The sequence below is a fragment of the Eubalaena glacialis genome, chromosome 18, assembly GCF_028564815.1.
Source record: "Eubalaena glacialis isolate mEubGla1 chromosome 18, mEubGla1.1.hap2.+ XY, whole genome shotgun sequence".
Lineage (NCBI taxonomy): Eukaryota > Metazoa > Chordata > Mammalia > Artiodactyla > Balaenidae > Eubalaena > Eubalaena glacialis.
This window is the reverse complement of record NC_083733.1, coordinates 56067460-56085352: the sequence shown is the minus strand read 5'-3', so window position 1 is coordinate 56085352 and position 17893 is coordinate 56067460. Positions and strand designations below refer to the sequence as shown.

The 17893-nt window shown below is 52.5% G+C and overlaps 1 protein-coding gene across 3 annotated transcripts; it reads left to right on the top strand.

The window, feature by feature from the left end:
* The first annotated feature begins 2439 nt into the window (after positions 1-2439).
* On the top strand, positions 2440-17180 carry HNRNPL (heterogeneous nuclear ribonucleoprotein L). 3 transcript variants are annotated; one of them, XM_061174494.1, is made up of 13 exons: positions 4793-5074; positions 7025-7143; positions 7844-8081; positions 8212-8299; positions 9354-9448; positions 9534-9606; positions 12948-13019; positions 13131-13411; positions 14495-14616; positions 14930-15131; positions 15975-16032; positions 16134-16229; positions 16814-17180. In XM_061174494.1, the coding sequence occupies exons 1-13, from the start codon at positions 4814-4816 to the stop codon at positions 16870-16872; spliced, it is 1764 nt and encodes a 587-aa protein (XP_061030477.1). In that variant the 5' UTR covers positions 4793-4813; the 3' UTR covers positions 16873-17180. The 3 variants fall into 3 exon arrangements, with proteins under 3 accessions (XP_061030478.1, XP_061030476.1, XP_061030477.1); XM_061174495.1 differs by lacking the exon at positions 4793-5074 and adding an exon at positions 2440-2501 and having other exon boundaries at positions 12948-13411; XM_061174493.1 differs by having other exon boundaries at positions 4791-5074; positions 12948-13411.
* Positions 17181-17893: the final 713 nt, after the last annotated feature.

The window sequence follows — 17893 nt, the reverse complement described above, 5'->3', positions numbered from 1 at the left end:
TGTGAAGGTATGAGGGGGTGGAGGGGTCATGGAAACATGGTAGGGCTAATGGATTATCGGAGTTGAGCTTCTGAAGGGAGTGAACTAGAAAGACAGGTGATCAGTAGAGCGCAAGATGCACGAAACTGAGGTTCTAAAGAGGCTGTGGTGATTGAGACAAGGTCTAGGTGTGACCATGGGAGGGACACATAATACTGTACATCAACTATAATTTTTTTAAAAAAGTGTTTTTTCAAAAGGCTACAAGCCAGGGGAATCCCCACCTCCATCTGGACGGGCTTGCTGTAGGTGTTTGAGAGCAGTTATGCACACTCATGACACTGATGGGGATGGCTGGTCCTGGGAGGCCATGGAACAGGCCTGTGTCAAAGGGAGAGGGAGAAGAGATGCTCCTTAAAAAAGAAGCATCTCATAGTGGATAGAGGACCAAAAGGAGCTGGGGATGTTGGCCACCACTATGAACCCTGCAGTTGGGGTGGTTTTGAATCATGAGGAGTTTTGACCCCTCAGCCCATCCTATGGGCTCTACTTTCAAAACAGATCCATAACCTGTTCACTTCAATCCCTCCACGGCCCCCATCCTGACCCCATCCACCTTCTCCAGCCCATTCCCATTGAATTAGCCTCCTGTCTTCCTGCTCCCACCCCACCTCCCACAGTCTGTTTCCCACACCCACAGCACACAGCCACAGGGCTCCTGTGAACACCTGAGCCAGATCAGGGCCTTCTCCTGCTCGGAACCCTCCTGTGGCCTCACCTCAGAGTAAAAGTAAAAGTCCTCCCCTCCCCATGGCCCAGGAGGACCCTCACAGACTGCCCTCTCCCCCTTTTCTGATGTCATCACTTACCATTTACCCCTCCCTTCCTCTACTCCAGCCACAAAGGTCTCTAGCAATTCCTGGAACACACCAGGCACATTTCACCGCAGGGCCTTTGCACTGGATGTTCCTTCTGCTTGGAATGCTCTTCCCCCAGTATCCACATGACCTCCTCTCTCTCCTATTCAGACCTTTGCTAAAATGTCACCTTCTCAGTGAGGCTTCCCCTGAATACCCTTTTGAGCAGAGCAAACTGCCCTCATGTACTCCTCATCCTCCTTCCCTGTTTTATTATCTTCATAGCAGTTATCACCTCTGATACATATTTTACTGATGTATTGTGCATCTTTCACTAGAATGGAACCCCCGGAAGGAGGGAATTTTTTCTTATCTGGTTCACCATTTTTATCCCAGATGCCCCAAAGAGTGTTAGCTCAATAAACATCAGATGAATGAGTGACTGACCCCAGGGTAGGTCCTTAGAGGGGTGAAAACATACCCACTTTTGGCCCCCAAAGAGCCCAGATTCTAGTGAGGAGACAAAAATTAAATAACTGGTTGTTTTCACATGGCAATAAGAGCAAAGAGGGAGATAAATGGGAAGCCATGATTATAACTATGTATGGCGACTAACTAGGTTGGGGTGCTCAGGAGGTGACATTTGAGCCAAGGCCTCTCAAATGAGAAGCAAAGATCTGGGAGAAGGGTGTTTTAGACAGAGGGAACAGCCAGTGCAGAGTCAGGAATGAGCTCTGGGTATCTGATGAACAGAAGGAAAACCAGTGTTTGTGCCATGTAGAGGACAAGTGGAAAGGGTTAGGCATGGATTTGGATGGGCCCACAAGGGTTGGATTATGCCATGGGGGCCCTAAGGAGGGGAGGACTTGTTCTTTCAGATGCTGCCCAGCTGTGGTGAATTTCAGTTGGTCCTTCCCCTCTCTGAGCCTCAGTTTCTGAAATGGAGGTAGACCTGAGGTCCCCTCTGCTTTCAGACATTCTCAGCACTTCTCAAGACCACCCAGCGTTGCAGGTGCTATTACCAACCTCCTACCGGATGAGGAAACAGAGGCCCCAGAATGCTAAATCACTTTTCCAAAGCCACAGAGTAAGTAGGTGCACCGTCCATATTTGAACGCTGGCAGTCTGACCCCAGGACTCATGCTCTTACCCTCCAAGGGATATTGCAGACCCCATCACTGTTAACAGGCACTGCAGTGCACTGGCTATGTGTCTTTGCTGGCAGACAAATCCTGCTATATGCCACTTACAAGCGGTGGGATCCCGGGTAGGTCGCTAGCGTCCCCTGAGCCCATTTCCCCGTCTGTACAATGTGCACCCCAACATTTACCTCAACCAACAGAACACTTGGCTGACCAGGAGGAATGAGGTGTGATTCCCAAACAACTGTGCGACTTTCTGTGAGGGATGGGGGGCGGGTATTGAGGGGCTGGGGATGTTTGGGGAAAAGGGACGCGGAGTCTTCCCGTTCCTTTTTTGCGTTGTGTCCTCCATTCAACCGCAGAGCAACTCTCGATCTCCCCCCTCTACCCCCCCCATTTTTTTTTTCCCCGGGCTGGAAAGAGGTCGTGGTCCCTTTAAGTCCCGCCCCTCCCTCCCCCAAAACTTCCCAGTGTCTGCTCTCTTTTCGATCTCGGACGGCCGGCCAGGCTCGCCGCCGAACTGGTAGGGGCTGGGGGCGAGGGGTCAGGGAGGAGTGAGGGGGGATCCCAGGGAGGCGCCGCCCGGGGCCCGCGACCGCAGCCCGTGTGCAAGGGGTGGGGGAGGGGCGGAAGCCGGGAGCGCGGGTGTGCAGATAACGCGGCAGCCCGGTCGCCAGCCGTGGGCGCGCTCGGGCGGCCAAGCTGCCTGGAACGTGCCGCGCGGGGGACGGTTCCGTCGCGCCCCGTCGGCGCGCGCCGGCGCGAGGGGCGTCCGGGCCGGGCGCGGGGGCGGGGAGGGGAGGGGCCCTCTCTCCCCCTCCCCCCACCACATTCCTCTGACGTCTGGACCTCGCGACCCCGCCCTTCAGTCGGAGCCGCACCGCCTTAATTCCGTCGCACTGATCACGTGTTGGAGGCGCTGCGCCGTCCCCCATCTCCGTTCGGCCGGCTCTTTCGGATCTTTTCGGGGTGATCGGGAGCTGATTTACATCTCCACCAGCCCACCCCAACTTTCGTATCTCCTCAAACCCGCGGACCTACCAGGCCGGTCCCACTCTCTTAGTGCCACTGGCCCCATTTCAAACTTAGTTTCCACTAGGACCCCTGTTTCGGGAACCCCCTTTCACCCGAGTGGAAAGGTTCCAGAGCATCTTTGGTGGGCGTCCCCCGCATTTCCCACGTCTGTCTCCTCGCTTTCTAAGCGCAGCGTCCCCTCCTCTCCCCCCTCCCCCCCCCAGCAGGCAGCCCCATAAGGTTAAAGCCCTTAGGGCGGGATCCTAGGTCACCCCCCCAGCCCCGCCCCCAGGTTCCGGCTGTTGGGCGTCGTTGCACCCTAGAGACTTGGGAAGGTGTTCTCTGCGGGGTGGCCCTACCCGCCTCGGAGAAAACAAGCCCCGCCAGACGCTCAGAATACCTTAAGTACTCCCCTTTGCAGAGTGCTGGCACTGTGCCGGGTGCTGTGCCGGGTGCTGTACCGGGTGCTGTACCTGGCGCTTGGTAGGGTGGCCAGCTTCACTAAGGCCGAGGCAGAGACCACCGCTCCCTTGCTCACACAAGCACTTCCATGCTACGGAAAAAGACAGCCACCAAACTGTGACGACCCAGAGTAGTAAGGGCTGTCGCGTGAGAACCATTGGCCTGAGCGATCAGGGGTTATTATGGGGGAAGCCGAGGGTCTGGGCTGGTAGGGACAAAGAACGCTTCTCAGAGTGAGCAGAGCACGAACAAGAGAAATTTATTCTTTAGCTCCGGCAGGAGGGATAGTGGAGAAAGTGTTCTAGGTGTAAGGGCCTGCTCGGGCCAAAGATCCAGAGGTGCGCGAAAGATCCCTTTCTGCAAATTGAAAGGAGTTATTTGTGGTTGAATTTAGTGGTAGAGTGGTGAAAGGACGCCGGGGAACTGGACTGGGTCATAAGATAGTCGGCAACAGCAAATGGTTTTATACTGAAGGAAAGGGTCAGATTGGGTTCAAAAAATTTTTCTCTGGCGTTGTGAAGGTTAGAGATGGAGAAGAATAGAATATAGTGATGGGGACAGAGCTGCACTGGCAGTTGCCCTTCTAACTTAGTTTGCCCTTGCGGGGCTGCTTACAGCAGTAAATAAAGACTCAGGGTACTTCAGGCCTTCCCTCCTTTAGAGGGTCGCCCCGCCTCCAGAGGCGCCGGAAAGCGATTCGCGCATGCGTCCTCTCCTCCGATCCTTTCCTAGACTGCGCCAAAGAGCGCCTAGGGGTCAGGGATGGGCTCTCCTTTTTCACCCAATCAGGGGCCACCAGTGGTCCTACCGTCTGGTGAGAGGACTCTTTCCACTCTCAACTGACTAATCGGGCGTCTTGCAGAAGATGGACACCTGCAGTAGCCAGTGGAGAGGCAAAAGGGAGGAGCCTCCTTGGTTCCTTGCGGAGAGGCGCGGGAAGGTAGTCGCTGTGACGGAAGACTAAGGGCTTTCGGTTTGATGGATTAGCGAGAAGACCAATGAAAGTGGGAAGGAGGCGGGGCTTTTGGGGAGAGTGGGGAGCGCCGCTCCTATCAGGTCCTCCTAACGAGGCCAGGCAGTGTCAGAAATCTGACCAATCAAGTTGGAGTTTATTTTAAGGCGGCGGGGTCGGAGAAATGACTGGCAGAAAGCGCTCGCCTATAAGGAGTGTCCCAGACAAACAAGGGCGGGCACTCCTGCAGAACGGCGTGGGCTTTATCCAATAGATGCGCAAGGCGTATGGAGGCTTCCCCTCCCCCAGCGGCGGGACCAGTGGCTCCCCCTATCGGGTGGGGGCGGCGGGTGACGGGCGTGTCCCTCCCCCAATGAGAGGCGGGGGGAGGCGGGTTCTGGGCCGCCATGTCGCGGAGGCTGCTGCCCCGGGCGGAGAAGCGGCGTCGGAGGCTGGAGCAGAGGCAGCAGCCGGACGAGCAGCGGAGGCGGTCCGGAGCGATGGTGAAGATGGCGGCGGCGGGCGGCGGAGGCGGCGGTGGCCGCTACTACGGCGGCGGCAGTGAGGGCGGCCGGGCCCCTAAACGGCTCAAGACTGACAACGCTGGCGACCAGCATGGAGGCGGCGGCGGCGGTGGAGGAGCCGGGGCGGCGGGCGGTGGCGGCGGGGTGAGGCCAGGGCCCTAAGCGCCGGAGACGGTCGGGAAGGGAGGAAAAATTTCTCACGTTGAGGGCCTTTATTTTGGGGAGGGGGGGGTGCTGTGCGCACGCGCCCAGGCCCTCGCGCCGTGGACGGGGTGGGGGAGGGGCAGGCGTTGGGCAAACGGCGGGGTTTGCGCGAGGACAGGCGCTTGCGCGTGCGCGCTCTACAGAGCGGGGTGTGGGGGGCGGAGGAAACTGCTCGCGCTGCAGGTGGCGCAGTGCGCAGGCGCCGCGGGCTGGCTTGTGGGGGCCGGGCACGCGGTCGGGCCGATTTTTTCTTTATCATTTTCTTTTCTGGCCCCATGCGCAGGCGCACTTCTCCTGCCCGGGCCTTGTGGGCGGTTGGGGGGGGGCACCGCGTGAGCGGGGAATGGGTGGGCGGTAGCCTTTTCCGTGCCTGAGTGGGGTATTCTGCCTGATCGCTATTTGATTTTTGTAGCGTCATGGTTTGTCTCAGAACAGAAATTGATTTCTTTGAGGATATTCCCCCAGACCAGAATATCTGCCTAATTTTTGTGGGCATTAAAAACCGGAAGAAAGTGTTGTGAGAGGTCTCTTTAGCCGTTTGGAAGTTGAACCAAGCTCTGGAGTTATCACAAGTTTGCTTACATTTTCTGAGGGTTAACTGGGTGCGGTAGGTTTGATGAACCAAAATGTTCCCTGAGGGGTGGGCACTTTGTAAGGGATTCAGCCTCTTCAGTCTCCTGCTCGGAAAAGACAACCAATTGTTACTCCTGGCTTGGAGCCCATTCCCTCCTCCTCGGAAGTTCCTGAAGCCCTGTCCTGTTCAGCCATTTGCAGAGTTTTCCGTGGTTTAGCGGTGCTCTGTAGCCGTGATGTACTAGCATTTAAACCGTGCCAGGCCTTGTTGCACGCATTTGAAAGGTATCTTAATTGAATTCTTAACACTCATCTATGAGGTAAGGGATGGGCTTATTATTCCCCATTTACAGAGGCGAGGTAAATTTCTTTAGGTCTTGTAGCTAGTCGGAGGAGGGGCAGGGATTAGAACTCAGGGCTGTGGAACTCCAAATCGCTGAGCTGGTAACCATCAGGCGGGTGTGGCTCCTGTGGTTTGTGTGGTTCATTCCTGAAATAGAATCCAATTCTGCCCGTGTTACATGGGCTTCTGCTTGGTGGTTCTCACATGGGAGGCTGGGCCCAGAGCCCAGGAGAGGTGGAGAAAGTTACTTTGCTCTTTCTTGATTCCCAGACGCTGTTGTCTGTGGGTGGAAAGATACTTCCCCTGGGAAGGGAACTGTCTTGATTTTTAGTGGTACAGGTTGGATCTTCTTTTCTTTTGAAAACTACTCTCTTTTTCATTAGTCTGACCTAGGTAGTATTTTCCCATACAGATTTTGGTGAGAGTAAAGACTAGAGGCAGTCAGGACTGGCCTGGATGCCACAGTGTCTGAGGCGCCTGCTGGACCTGGGGATGAGTGGTGGGGAACAGCAGTGCTTGGCTGTGTGGTGATGGTAGGTTCCTCCACTAGGGGAGGGGGAGAAAAACTTGGGTGAATGCAAAGGGAATGTCCTGGTTCAGGCTGCAGCAGAAAATTGAGTCCCCTTTCCAAGCCGCTCTTTTCCCACATTTCTTTGACCAGTGGGAAGAGACTGGTGCTGGGAAGACTGTAAGATGGGACTTGGGACTTGTCTGGTCCTCTGTTTTGCCTTCGTCAGAAACTACAGTACGAGCTATTAGGCGTGTGGCCATACACTCAGGCCTTCTGCTCCGCTGGCCCAGAATCCTTTTGGGGTGATTGGTTGAATTGCTGCCCCTAGTTGCCTGCCGTGTATGTCTTTCCTGGGTGACACACTCGAATGTTTTATCTGTTTGAGTCCCCAGTGGCACGGAAGCCAGTAATCCACTGTCTTGTACAGCAGAAAGTGAAGTCTTGTTTTTGCTTTCTTTCTCAGGAGAACTACGATGACCCGCACAAAACCCCCGCCTCCCCAGTTGTCCACATCAGGGGCCTGATTGACGGCGTGGTGGAAGCTGACCTTGTGGAGGCCTTGCAGGAGTTTGGACCCATCAGGTACTCAGCTCAGAGGCCAGGGGTTGGGTGTTCAGATGAGTCAACTCCTTGGTGTCCTGTGTGTCACCGGGTTTCTGGTTAGAAGTAACTTGGCCATTTCGGTCCAGGTTCCTTTAGCTAGGTCCTGGGGCTCCATTACTCCTGGGGTTAGCCATTGTACTTTGGATAAGTTACAGCAAGTTCCGTGTTTTTCCCTCCTTCCTTTAGCTAGGTCCTGGGGCTCCATTACTCCTGGGGTTAGCCATTGTACTTTAGATAAGTTACAGCAAGTTCCGTGTTTTTCCCTTTTTCCTTTTTTTTTCTCATTTTTTTTTTTGTCTCTCTGCCTGGTAATTTTGGCACATGGTGAGTAATGGGAATAGAGGAGTGAACATCACTGTCTTGATTCCTCCCGGACAGTTGCCTACCCAGAGTGGTCAACACTGTGATAGGGGACACCCAGCCGTCTGTGGGAGGCATCTGACTCGATCAGGTGAGGGGTTGGGAAGGAAGGCTTCCCAGAGAAGCTGATGCCAAAGCCGCACACACCTCTTTTGCTTGTTGTGCCACTTACGGCAAGGGGTGTTCACGTCAAGAAACCATGACGGGCACAGAGGAGTCCAGAGGCCAGGGAGGAGTCGGATCACAGATAACTGAGGTCGTCCTCTGACTCTTGTCTCCATCTCCCTGAGAGGATTGCAGCGTGTGTTCTCTTTGACAGTTATGTGGTGGTAATGCCTAAAAAGAGACAAGCGTTGGTGGAATTTGAAGATGTGTTGGGGGCTTGCAACGCCGTGAACTACGCAGCCGACAACCAGATCTACATTGCGGGCCACCCAGCTTTTGTCAATTACTCTACCAGCCAGAAAATCTCCCGCCCCGGGGACTCGGATGACTCCAGGAGCGTCAACAGTGTGCTTCTCTTTACCATCCTGAACCCCATCTATTCGATTACCACGGTGCGTGCCAGTGGTTATTCGTTTAGGCTCTTCTATGGAATCTCTCTCCTGCCTTTTCTTCCTGTCTTCTCCCATGAGCCAGACTGACCTGCCAGTGTTCCTTCATCTTGCCTGTCTTTGGTTTTTACAGGATGTTCTTTATACTATCTGTAACCCTTGTGGTCCTGTCCAGAGAATTGTCATTTTCCGGAAGAATGGAGTCCAGGCTATGGTGGAATATCCTTTGCTGGGAAATGGGTGTTCCTTGAGATGGGAGCTCACAGGGCTCGGTAGGAGTCCATCTTTTCAACCAGCACGTGTCTCCTGAACGCCTGCCCTGTGCCAGATGCCTTCATAGAGCCCATGGTCTCATGGAAGGGATGATTAATAAATAATCGCACCTAAATAGTTGGCCCTTGAACAGCACAGATTGGAACTCTGTGGGTCCACTTAAGGTGAATCTCACTCACTAAATGTATACTACAGTATTATGACATCTGTGGTGGGTTAAATACATGGATTTTCAATTGCACAGAGAGTTGGTACCCCTAAAACACCCACACACACATGTTCAAGGGTTGTGTAATGTGAAAGTATGGGGTTTAAAGTGTGAAGGGAAGGAAGAGTGTGCCATGAGATACAAGAGGAAAGAATTTACAGGGGTTCTGGGAAAGTCTTTGAGGAGGTGCTATCCTTATTTCCATGTAGAGGTAGGAACTGATATTCAGGCCGAGGACATCACCTCAGCAAAGGTCCTCAGGTGGGCAGGAGCTTAGCGTTGGAGAAAGCGGGCAACCTGACAACTGAAGAGTAGCTGACGAGGGGGAGAGGGTTCCTTAGGACATTGGAAGAAGTTACGGCATCCCAGGCAGTGTGGTGAAGCTTGGGTCAGGGTGTAGTGGGAAGTCACTGATGGGTTTTCAGGGTAGGAGTATAATCTAGTTAACATTTCAGAGATTGTTCAGGCTTAGTCAAGGCGCGTAGAAGCAGAGGGAGAGGATGAGGCCGAAGAAGAAGGTGGCTTGGCCTGTGACGCTGGCAGAGAAGGTTGTTGCGGTGGGGCAGGGTGGGGGCAGTGCAGGTCTCAGAGGAGCTCTGGCCGTGTCTGCGCATTTGGGGCAGCACTCCAGCTGTGTCTGTACACGTGGCTGGTGGCTGTGGGCAGTGAACTAACCCCAGAGCCCGCTTGGAGCAGTCTTCGGGGTGCTGCTTGTCCTCCTCCCTCTCTGGCGCAACTTGAAGCTCTTTTCAGAGAGCTCTTGGGATGGGACTTTCCCTTAACTGTACTCACATTTGACTCTGTGCAGAGTGCCCAGCGGGCCAAGGCCTCACTCAATGGGGCTGACATCTACTCAGGCTGTTGCACTCTGAAGATTGAATATGCGAAGGTAGGTCTGGGAAATGGCTGCCGCTTGTCAGCTTCCTAGGTGAGCCTGGAGCCTGGCTGACCTCAAGCTTTTTTTGTCCCTGCAGCCTACACGCTTAAACGTGTTCAAGAATGATCAGGATACTTGGGACTACACAAACCCCAACCTCAGTGGACAAGGTAATCCTGACGGCAGCTTTGTTTTAAACATACCCGCCTTGCCTTCACTTGACTAGCGCACTTCATAGACCTGGACTCAGGGTTATGTAATGCCATTGGGCTCCTGTGGACATGGGAGGGCCTTGGGGGTCAGCTCTTGGAAGATACACTCCAGTGGGAGGGGGTGAATGAGGGGCCTCTGTAGGTCCTAGCTGCTGCTCGTGGCCCTTTGATGCAGCAGAGGATGCAGGGTCAAGGCAGAGGCCTGGGTGGGGTGGGGAGCAGGGCCTCACTGAGCACAGGCCACGGCAATGGCTTACAAACCAGTAGCAGCTCCCAAACGGATTCTGCTGCTTTTCTTCTAGGAGCGTGCTTAGGGTCACTGACCCCATTCTCACTGGGCCGGGAGTGGTCCTCTTGCTCTCCACTATTGACAGGGTCTGCTTCTGGGGGGACAGATTGGGGATGTGATGAGGGCTCCCAGGCCCTTGCAGCAGAGCCTTTGAGCAAGTTGACCTTGTGGAGGTGAGACACCCTGGATTGGAGCAGGGCGGACACGCCTCACCTCACTTGTAGAGGGGATGCAACATCTCTGCAGGGGGCCCAAATGGACAACCCCCTTCCTAGAATCTGTCAAGAATGGTTTGCCTTGGATAGGAGGGAGAGGTGGAGCCTTGCCTTTGAAAAACAGCGGCGCCCCCTCAGCAAGACCATCCATCTCTGTTTCTCTCTTGGTCTGATACGTCGGACTAGGCCATGGGCTGAGGGAGATGGCTGGTGGCTGACATCTCACAGGCCGTGGGAGGCCAGAGGCCCCCGTTCCTAGGCAGGCCTGTCTTGTTCGCCCTTGCAGCTGGGAAGCCGTGGGCCGGGTGGGCTAGGCTCTTCCCCAGGACCCTCACAATGGGCGCTGTGGGGCTCGCTGCCCCCTCCAGAGGTCAGAGACAAATTGGTGACCGAGTGAATGTACCAGAGCGGGCAATGGCATTACATGACTGCTAACAGAAACACGGCAACCAACCATTTCTTCTCCAAGGAACATAAATAGAAGATGTGCAGACCGGCAGGGGCTAGTGGCAGGGGCTGGCTGTGCATTGGTTTTGATGCCTCTCAGCTTTGGCCGCCCCCAGGCTGGGGGTCAAAAACGAGAGCTGTTGAGGTGACCTGGAGTGAGGGAGGTGCTTCGCCACCCCCTCGGGAACCAGACTTCAGCGGCTCTGCCTCTGCACATTGCTCACCAACACACAGGGTAGAAACCACTAGCTCTTCCTGGAGAGAACAGAACATGCAGCCTCCACCACGTCCCCAGAAACAGCCGCAGACTTGAGCTCACTACATCAAGAACACCACACCGCGCTCCAAGGAACAGCTACAAGCACAGAGGCAGACAGAGACAAAGAAAGAGACGCAACATGGCAGCAGACACTGCTTTTTTACTAAACATTAAAAAAATGTCAAAATCCAAGCAAACTTGAACCCGAAAATGTACACAGAAGTAGGAAACACAGAGAACAGCTCTCCCAGCCAGCCAGCGGCGCTCTTTTCGGAGAACGTTTCATAGACTGAAGTAGATTCCATGGGCCTCCAAGACAATAGGATCCTCTCCATTCCTCGCCATGTGGGTTTGGTTTTTTTTGTTTTTCGTTTTTTAAGTCCTTTGGTTTGGGGAGGGCCTTCTTTTTTTTTTTTCTGTTTTGATATTTTTATTTTTTCTGCAGTCATCGGCTGCCAACATAATCTGCACCAACTGGAGATCAGAAACCAAAAAAAAACAAAAACAAACTTAAACCACAACAGCAGCAAAAAATCAAAAAAACCAAAACAGACCTAAAACCAAACAGCCAAACAGCTCAGAGGTACACAGTTACCTGCTGGCGGGTAACTGGGAGTGCTCCCAAGGCCAAAAGCGCGGGCATAGTGGGGCCACTGGCACACCTCATAACCAGGAGACACGCACACGGAACGCTACACAGCCAGAAGCACCGCACTGCAGCACACAATGTGAGGAGGTGACAACATGGAGGGACACTACCCACTTCATACACCTTTATTTGCCACTTTTCTGATATCTTCTGAGGACAGAACATCTGTGAGCCATTTTTGATTTAATCAAAACATTGACTTTTAAAACAATTCTTTAAAAAAAAGTTGTATCGGATGTGTACCGTAACTTGTATTTATGACTGTAAAACCATGTGATGCAGGGTCGCAGTGTATGTTTGATGGGACGCCATCTTTCAGAACTGTGCTAACTCACTGTTGAAGCGTCCAATGGTAAGAGAAAATACAGATTTGTTTTTTGTGACAAATGGACATTGTACTCTGTACTTCTGCTGTAAGTAGCCCTTTTCCATCTTTGTAATGACTGTTGGAAAACAAAACCCAGGCCGGGTGGCAGGAAAGGGCAGTGGTCCCGAGCCCTGGGTTTTTGCAGTCAACCAGGCCTGGGTTCAAGTCCCGGCTTGGCCACTAACTTGCTTTGTGACCTTGGGCCAAAGTGTATTATAACTGCTCAGTTAAAAGTTAAGTGCTCATTTTCCTTATCTGTAAAATGGGGCTAAAATAGTACCTACCTCATAGGGTTGTTGTGAGGACTTTAAGAAACGGTGATGTCTGTTTGTAAAGTACTTAGCACAGTGTTTGCCACTCAAGTGCTGAGTTAACGGTAGCGATTATGAACTGCAGCTGGGGTTGGGGCGGGGTGGAACTGCGCCATTGTCTGAGACTGTTGATGCCTTGTACATGACTGCTCATTTGAACTGATGTTGATGTCGCCCTGTTTGTCCTTTCCTACAGTCACTCTTCTTGGGGTGGATGTGACTAGAGGGGAGGGTGACTGGTACCAAGATAGAGAAAGTCTTCTCTCTAGAGAGTGGGCCCTAGCGCTCTTAGACCCTTGGGGCTTTGTGGGCCCAATTTTATTTTTCTACCCTTCCCTGGGTTATTTTCTGGCTCTTAATTCCTCTCCCTTCATTGGGAGTTATTTTAAAAATCTGTTCCCGGCTCCCATATCAGCTTCCATAGTGGCTGCAACTTCCCCAGAGGGCCCAAGAGCTGGGCTTCCTGCCAGAGCTCGGGAAGGTGAGAGGCCCGGAACCCGGCTTCATCCTTCACGGATAAAGGAAGGCAGCCTGCTTGGAGTGGGCGGCGGGAGGGACAGTGGGCTCCAGCCTTGAGGCTTGGGCTTCATGCCCCACCCTGGGTCGGGCCACAGGAAGGAAGCCCCAGTAACCCTTGTGAGGAAGGAAAGGCCACTGCCCAGGCCCTCAGGAGCCGAGGGACGCTGAGGTCAGCCTCTAGTCAGGAGGGAGGGAGATACCCCTTTTTCCAAGTTAGGTTCTAACTGTTATCTCTGTCTGCAGGTGACCCTGGCAGCAACCCTAACAAACGCCAGAGGCAGCCCCCTCTCCTGGGAGATCACCCCGCAGAATATGGTGAGGGCAGGGGGTTCCCCTCCGTGGACTCCCGTGGCTCATGTGCCCCTGCCCGCCGCCCGACGCGCAAATTCTCACCCGTCCTCCCTCTCTTTCCTTCCCACCCCCCAGGAGGGCCCCACGGTGGGTACCACAGCCATTACCATGATGAGGGCTACGGGCCCCCCCCACCTCACTACGAAGGGAGAAGGATGGGCCCACCAGTGGGGGGTCACCGCCGGGGCCCAAGTCGCTACGGCCCCCAGTATGGTCACCCCCCACCCCCTCCCCCACCACCCGAGTATGGCCCCCACGCCGACAGCCCTGTGCTCATGGTCTATGGCTTGGATCAGTCTAAGATGAACTGTGACCGGGTCTTCAATGTCTTCTGCTTGTATGGCAATGTGGAGAAGGTGAGCTTCCGCTAGGTCCACTGCTTTCCTTATAGACCTGGCAGCCCCAGGGGAGGCCCCGACCCTTTGGCCCCCCAGTGAGCAAAGAAGGGGGAAGGAGCCTCTTTAGGAGCAAGCAGGTCCAGAGAGGGTAACTTGTTTAATCAGGTGACACTGCAGATGGATTTTATTTGGTCCTCATGGTATGTGGGTGGTTTATTTTTTTTATTTTTAATTTTTTTTAATTTTCAGTGTTATTTTTTTTAAAAAAAACAAGACTTTATCACATGAAAGTGTTAGTACTTAATATTACGTAAATATTACGGTGTATAAAATTTACCCATCACAGTTAAAGATCATTACGTAAGATTTTCTCTGGAACACTTCAGATGCTATGGCAACACTGAGCCTTCCTGCTTTGCCTGGGAGAACAGTCGGCTAGGGCTGTCTGGTGACTGCCCACCTCAGACTAGGTCGTTTCTTCTGTCAAACCCATCTGGGTCCTGGAAGCCTTTGAGTTTACAGCCCCTGGCCTGGCCCATTAATATTAGCAGCTAATAACGTGTCAAGCGTTTTTTTTGTACCACTGTTAAAAGTGCTTTAAATGTTGTAAGTTGTTTCATTCTCACAAGAATCCTTAATGAGACAAGCAGGGGAAGTGAAAGCGTGGGGGGCAGATAACTTGCCCAGGTTCACATACCTGTATGTGGAAGCAGGACTCAGAGCTGACACTACTGTTTTTAGTGTTATTTTATAACAACCCACATAGTCATGACTCAGTATCTGTACATATGTCTGTTGATGGAAGTAGCTGCTTTTATTTCTCCCACCATTCCTGCTTTGCTGTTGTGCTTCGTTAAATGACCCACTCATGGGTCGGGTCCTGAGGTTAGGGAAAGACTGCCTAGTCTCTGCTGCCTAACTTGGGCTGAGCACTTGATGTGGGCCAGACACGCTTCTCTGTTCTCCTGACTCCTCACAAGTGAGGAAATGGAAGCCTCGATCCAGAGCAGGAGTTGACTTCCTTCTAACTGACTTGGAAGGGACAGGAGAAGGGTCTCTGACAGCTGGGCGGTGGTGCTGATCATGACTACTCTCCTCAAGGTGAAATTCATGAAAAGCAAGCCAGGGGCCGCCATGGTGGAGATGGCTGATGGCTATGCTGTGGACCGGGCCATCACTCACCTCAACAACAACTTCATGTTTGGGCAGAAGCTGAATGTCTGGTAGGTACCCAGGCTCCTCGGGCTTGGGGAGGGTTGGAGAGGGACTGAGGAGAGAAGGGAGGGGGAATGGGGCCCACTCTGGACAGAGGTCAGAGGAGCACAGAGAAGCCAAGTGCTTATCCAGGCTGGAGTTGGGCATGCAGGTGTGTTCCCAGATGTTCTTCTGAAGCGGTGGGCGAAAGTGTGTCGGCCTCTCCTCAGCTGTGGAGAAGTGCCCTCTGAGGCATACATTGCTGTCAGACAGGAAGGAGGCCACAGTAGAAGGTGGGGGACAGCTTGAGGTCTGACACAGGGCTCCCCTTCCCTCCTACAGTGTCTCCAAACAACCAGCCATCATGCCCGGTCAGTCGTATGGGCTAGAAGATGGCTCCTGCAGTTACAAAGACTTCAGTGAGTCAAGGAACAATCGGTTCTCCACTCCGGAGCAGGCAGCCAAGAACCGCATCCAGCACCCTAGCAACGTGCTGCACTTTTTCAATGCCCCTCTGGAGGTGACTGAGGAGAACTTCTTTGAGGTGGGTGCCGTGGACTTGGTCCTTCAGCATAGCCATCTGAGGAGGCCATTCATTTTTGTATTTTAACAAATATCTATTGAGCTGCTCTGCTGGGCTCTGGGTTGGGTGCTAGGGACATAGCAGGGACCATGAAAGGCTCAGAATGGCACCAAACTTCCAGCAACAGAGGAGTTTGCCATGCTTCTTGTATTTTTGGCAAGTCAGAGTGGCTGCTCATTTGCCTTGAAAGATTCCTCCCTGTCTGGGTGATGGACTGGTGATTGGCGTCCAATCTCGAAACATCCATGCTGTCATGCCGTCTGGGGCCTAGATGACATTAGAAGGGAGGGTCCCATTATGGTGCTGTCAGAGGGAACCGGGGCAGCTTTGGGGAAGGGTGGAAGTCTGACTGTGGAGTTGGACTTTGGGCCTTACTGTGGCCTGAGGTGTTGCTATTCGGTTTAGCAAACATTTACCTAGTGCCAGAACACACCCAAATAACAGCTGAAGATGGGAAATTTAAAAAGCAGTTTCCCGGTTTTAGGCAACAAAATAGTTCAGAGCAGTGTTTCTCAACCTTTGGGGGGATTACAGGGACACCTTAGAGTGTGTGATAAAAGCTTAGAAACTCTTTTGTCCAGAAAAATCCAAGTGTTCAGCTGTGGTGTGCTTGAATTCCTCCATGTGGCACTCCTTGTGTTTCTAAGTCTGTCTGTTCTTTGTTTTTGTTTTGGCCACGCCGCATGCGGGACCTTAGTTCCCTGACCAGGGATCAGACCCATACCCCCTGCAGTGGAAGCGTGGAGTCTTAACCACTGGAACACCAGGGAAGTCCTTTGAGTCTGTTTTCTGTTTCTGTTGCAGATCTGCGATGAGCTGGGAGTGAAGCGGCCATCTTCTGTGAAAGTATTCTCAGGCAAAAGTGAGTAAACTGCCCCACCTTCCTCCCCCATTCCTTGACTGTAGGTGGGCAGCTCCCTGGCTCCTGCTCAGTCAGCCTAAAGCCTTTGTTTTTCCCGTCAGGTGAACGCAGCTCCTCTGGGCTGCTGGAGTGGGAATCCAAGAGCGATGCCCTGGAGACTCTGGGCTTCCTGAACCATTATCAGATGAAAAACCCAAGTGAGTATCTGTGGGTCCTGCGGTCATCCATCCCCCTTGTGGCTTAATGGGTTGGCTCGCTTCGGGCCAGAGCCATCCTTCCTGCCATCAAGATAGGGCCCCAGGGATTTCCTTATTGTCACTGACACAGGCAGGTGGGACTTGGTGGCCAGGAGAGCAGCCTGATGTTTCATGTGGGAGGGCCAGCCTAGCTGCTTGCTGCCGCCCGCTCTGCCAGCTTGGGAGTTGCTCAGGCTTGTCCTCCAGGGAGCTGCCATTCTCTGTGCATCAGAGGCTGGCTCAGTACCCAGGAAAAGGGGCTGTAACAGCCAGCAGGTAAAATTTGCCCACCCAGTTCCTGGGCAGGCCTGTTGTTGTGTGCCAGCTGAAAAGCTGGGAATGGGATCCTCCATGGAATTGAAGGAAGAGAAGGAGAAATGCCTTGTGTGTTAGGCTTGTTTTTGAGTCTCAAAAGTGGCAGTGAAGAGTTAGACCCTTGCAGTTGAATTGCAGAAAATGAGAGATGTGTGCAAAACCAGGGGAACTCTGGGTGGGGGGAGCATCCAGAGAGGGGCCCAGTTACACCTCTGTCCTCTCTTTTGCAGATGGGCCGTACCCTTACACCCTGAAGTTGTGTTTCTCCACCGCTCAGCACGCCTCCTAATTAGGTGCCTATGGAGAGTCCCATCTGAGCAGGAAAACATTTCTTTCCTTTATGCTGGTTTTTTTGTTTGTTTTGTTTTGCAGATGTTCCTGTATTCCTTTTTTTTAATGCTAGGTTAGTAGAGGCTTAACCATTAATGGAAACGCTGGAAGTCTAAAGGGGGAGGGGAAGGGGAACTGATATCTCCCAAGATTAACCTTCACTTTTTAAAAATTATTGTACATGTGATTTTTTTTTTTTTCCTGTTCATACATTTGTGCTGCCCGTGTACTCTTGGCACATTTCAATAAAATTGTTTGGAAAATAAACGTAGCACTTTCTGGGATTCTGGGGTGTGTCTGCTTCCCTCACACTCAGTCTTCTGAAGAGGGGCAGGCCGGCCAGGACACAGCTGCAGCCCCTCCAGAGGGGCAGACCCAGCCCTGAGGAGCAGTGTGGGCCAGAGCTGCAGATTGGGAAATGATGAAAGGGTCTTGAAAATCTGGGAGACCTGGTGGCATCCTTCATGGGCTCTACCCAAGCAAGCTGGATCTAGTTGAAGAGTCTTTTTTTTTTAAGTAAATAGTTGAAAAAATTTAAAAATTGAAGAGATTTTAAAAAGAAGAAAGCCTTAATCTTACAAAGTAAACACCCGCCTTTCTTTAAGGTTGGAAAGTGAAACCTCATAAAAGTGAAAGTCATCTCCCCACTCCCCTTGAAAGCAAGTTTTTTTTTTTTTTCCATAAGGAAAGTTCTCCTATTTGGATATGTGTCTTAACAGAAAATGCTTTGTACTGTAAGATGTTCTCATATCACATGCAGGGCAACCTCATTATCTTTAGTCTTACACAGTATCTTGTGTGGATATGTCATAATTTACTTGGTTCTGAAGGTAATTTCCAATTTGCTACTGCAAACAGTACTACTATGCATCTTCGTACAAATGTTAACCCAGCTTCCTTGATACTGATCTGGAGGTAAATTCCTAGCAGTGGAATTGCTGGATTAAAGGATACATTCAATTGCAACTTGATAGATATTC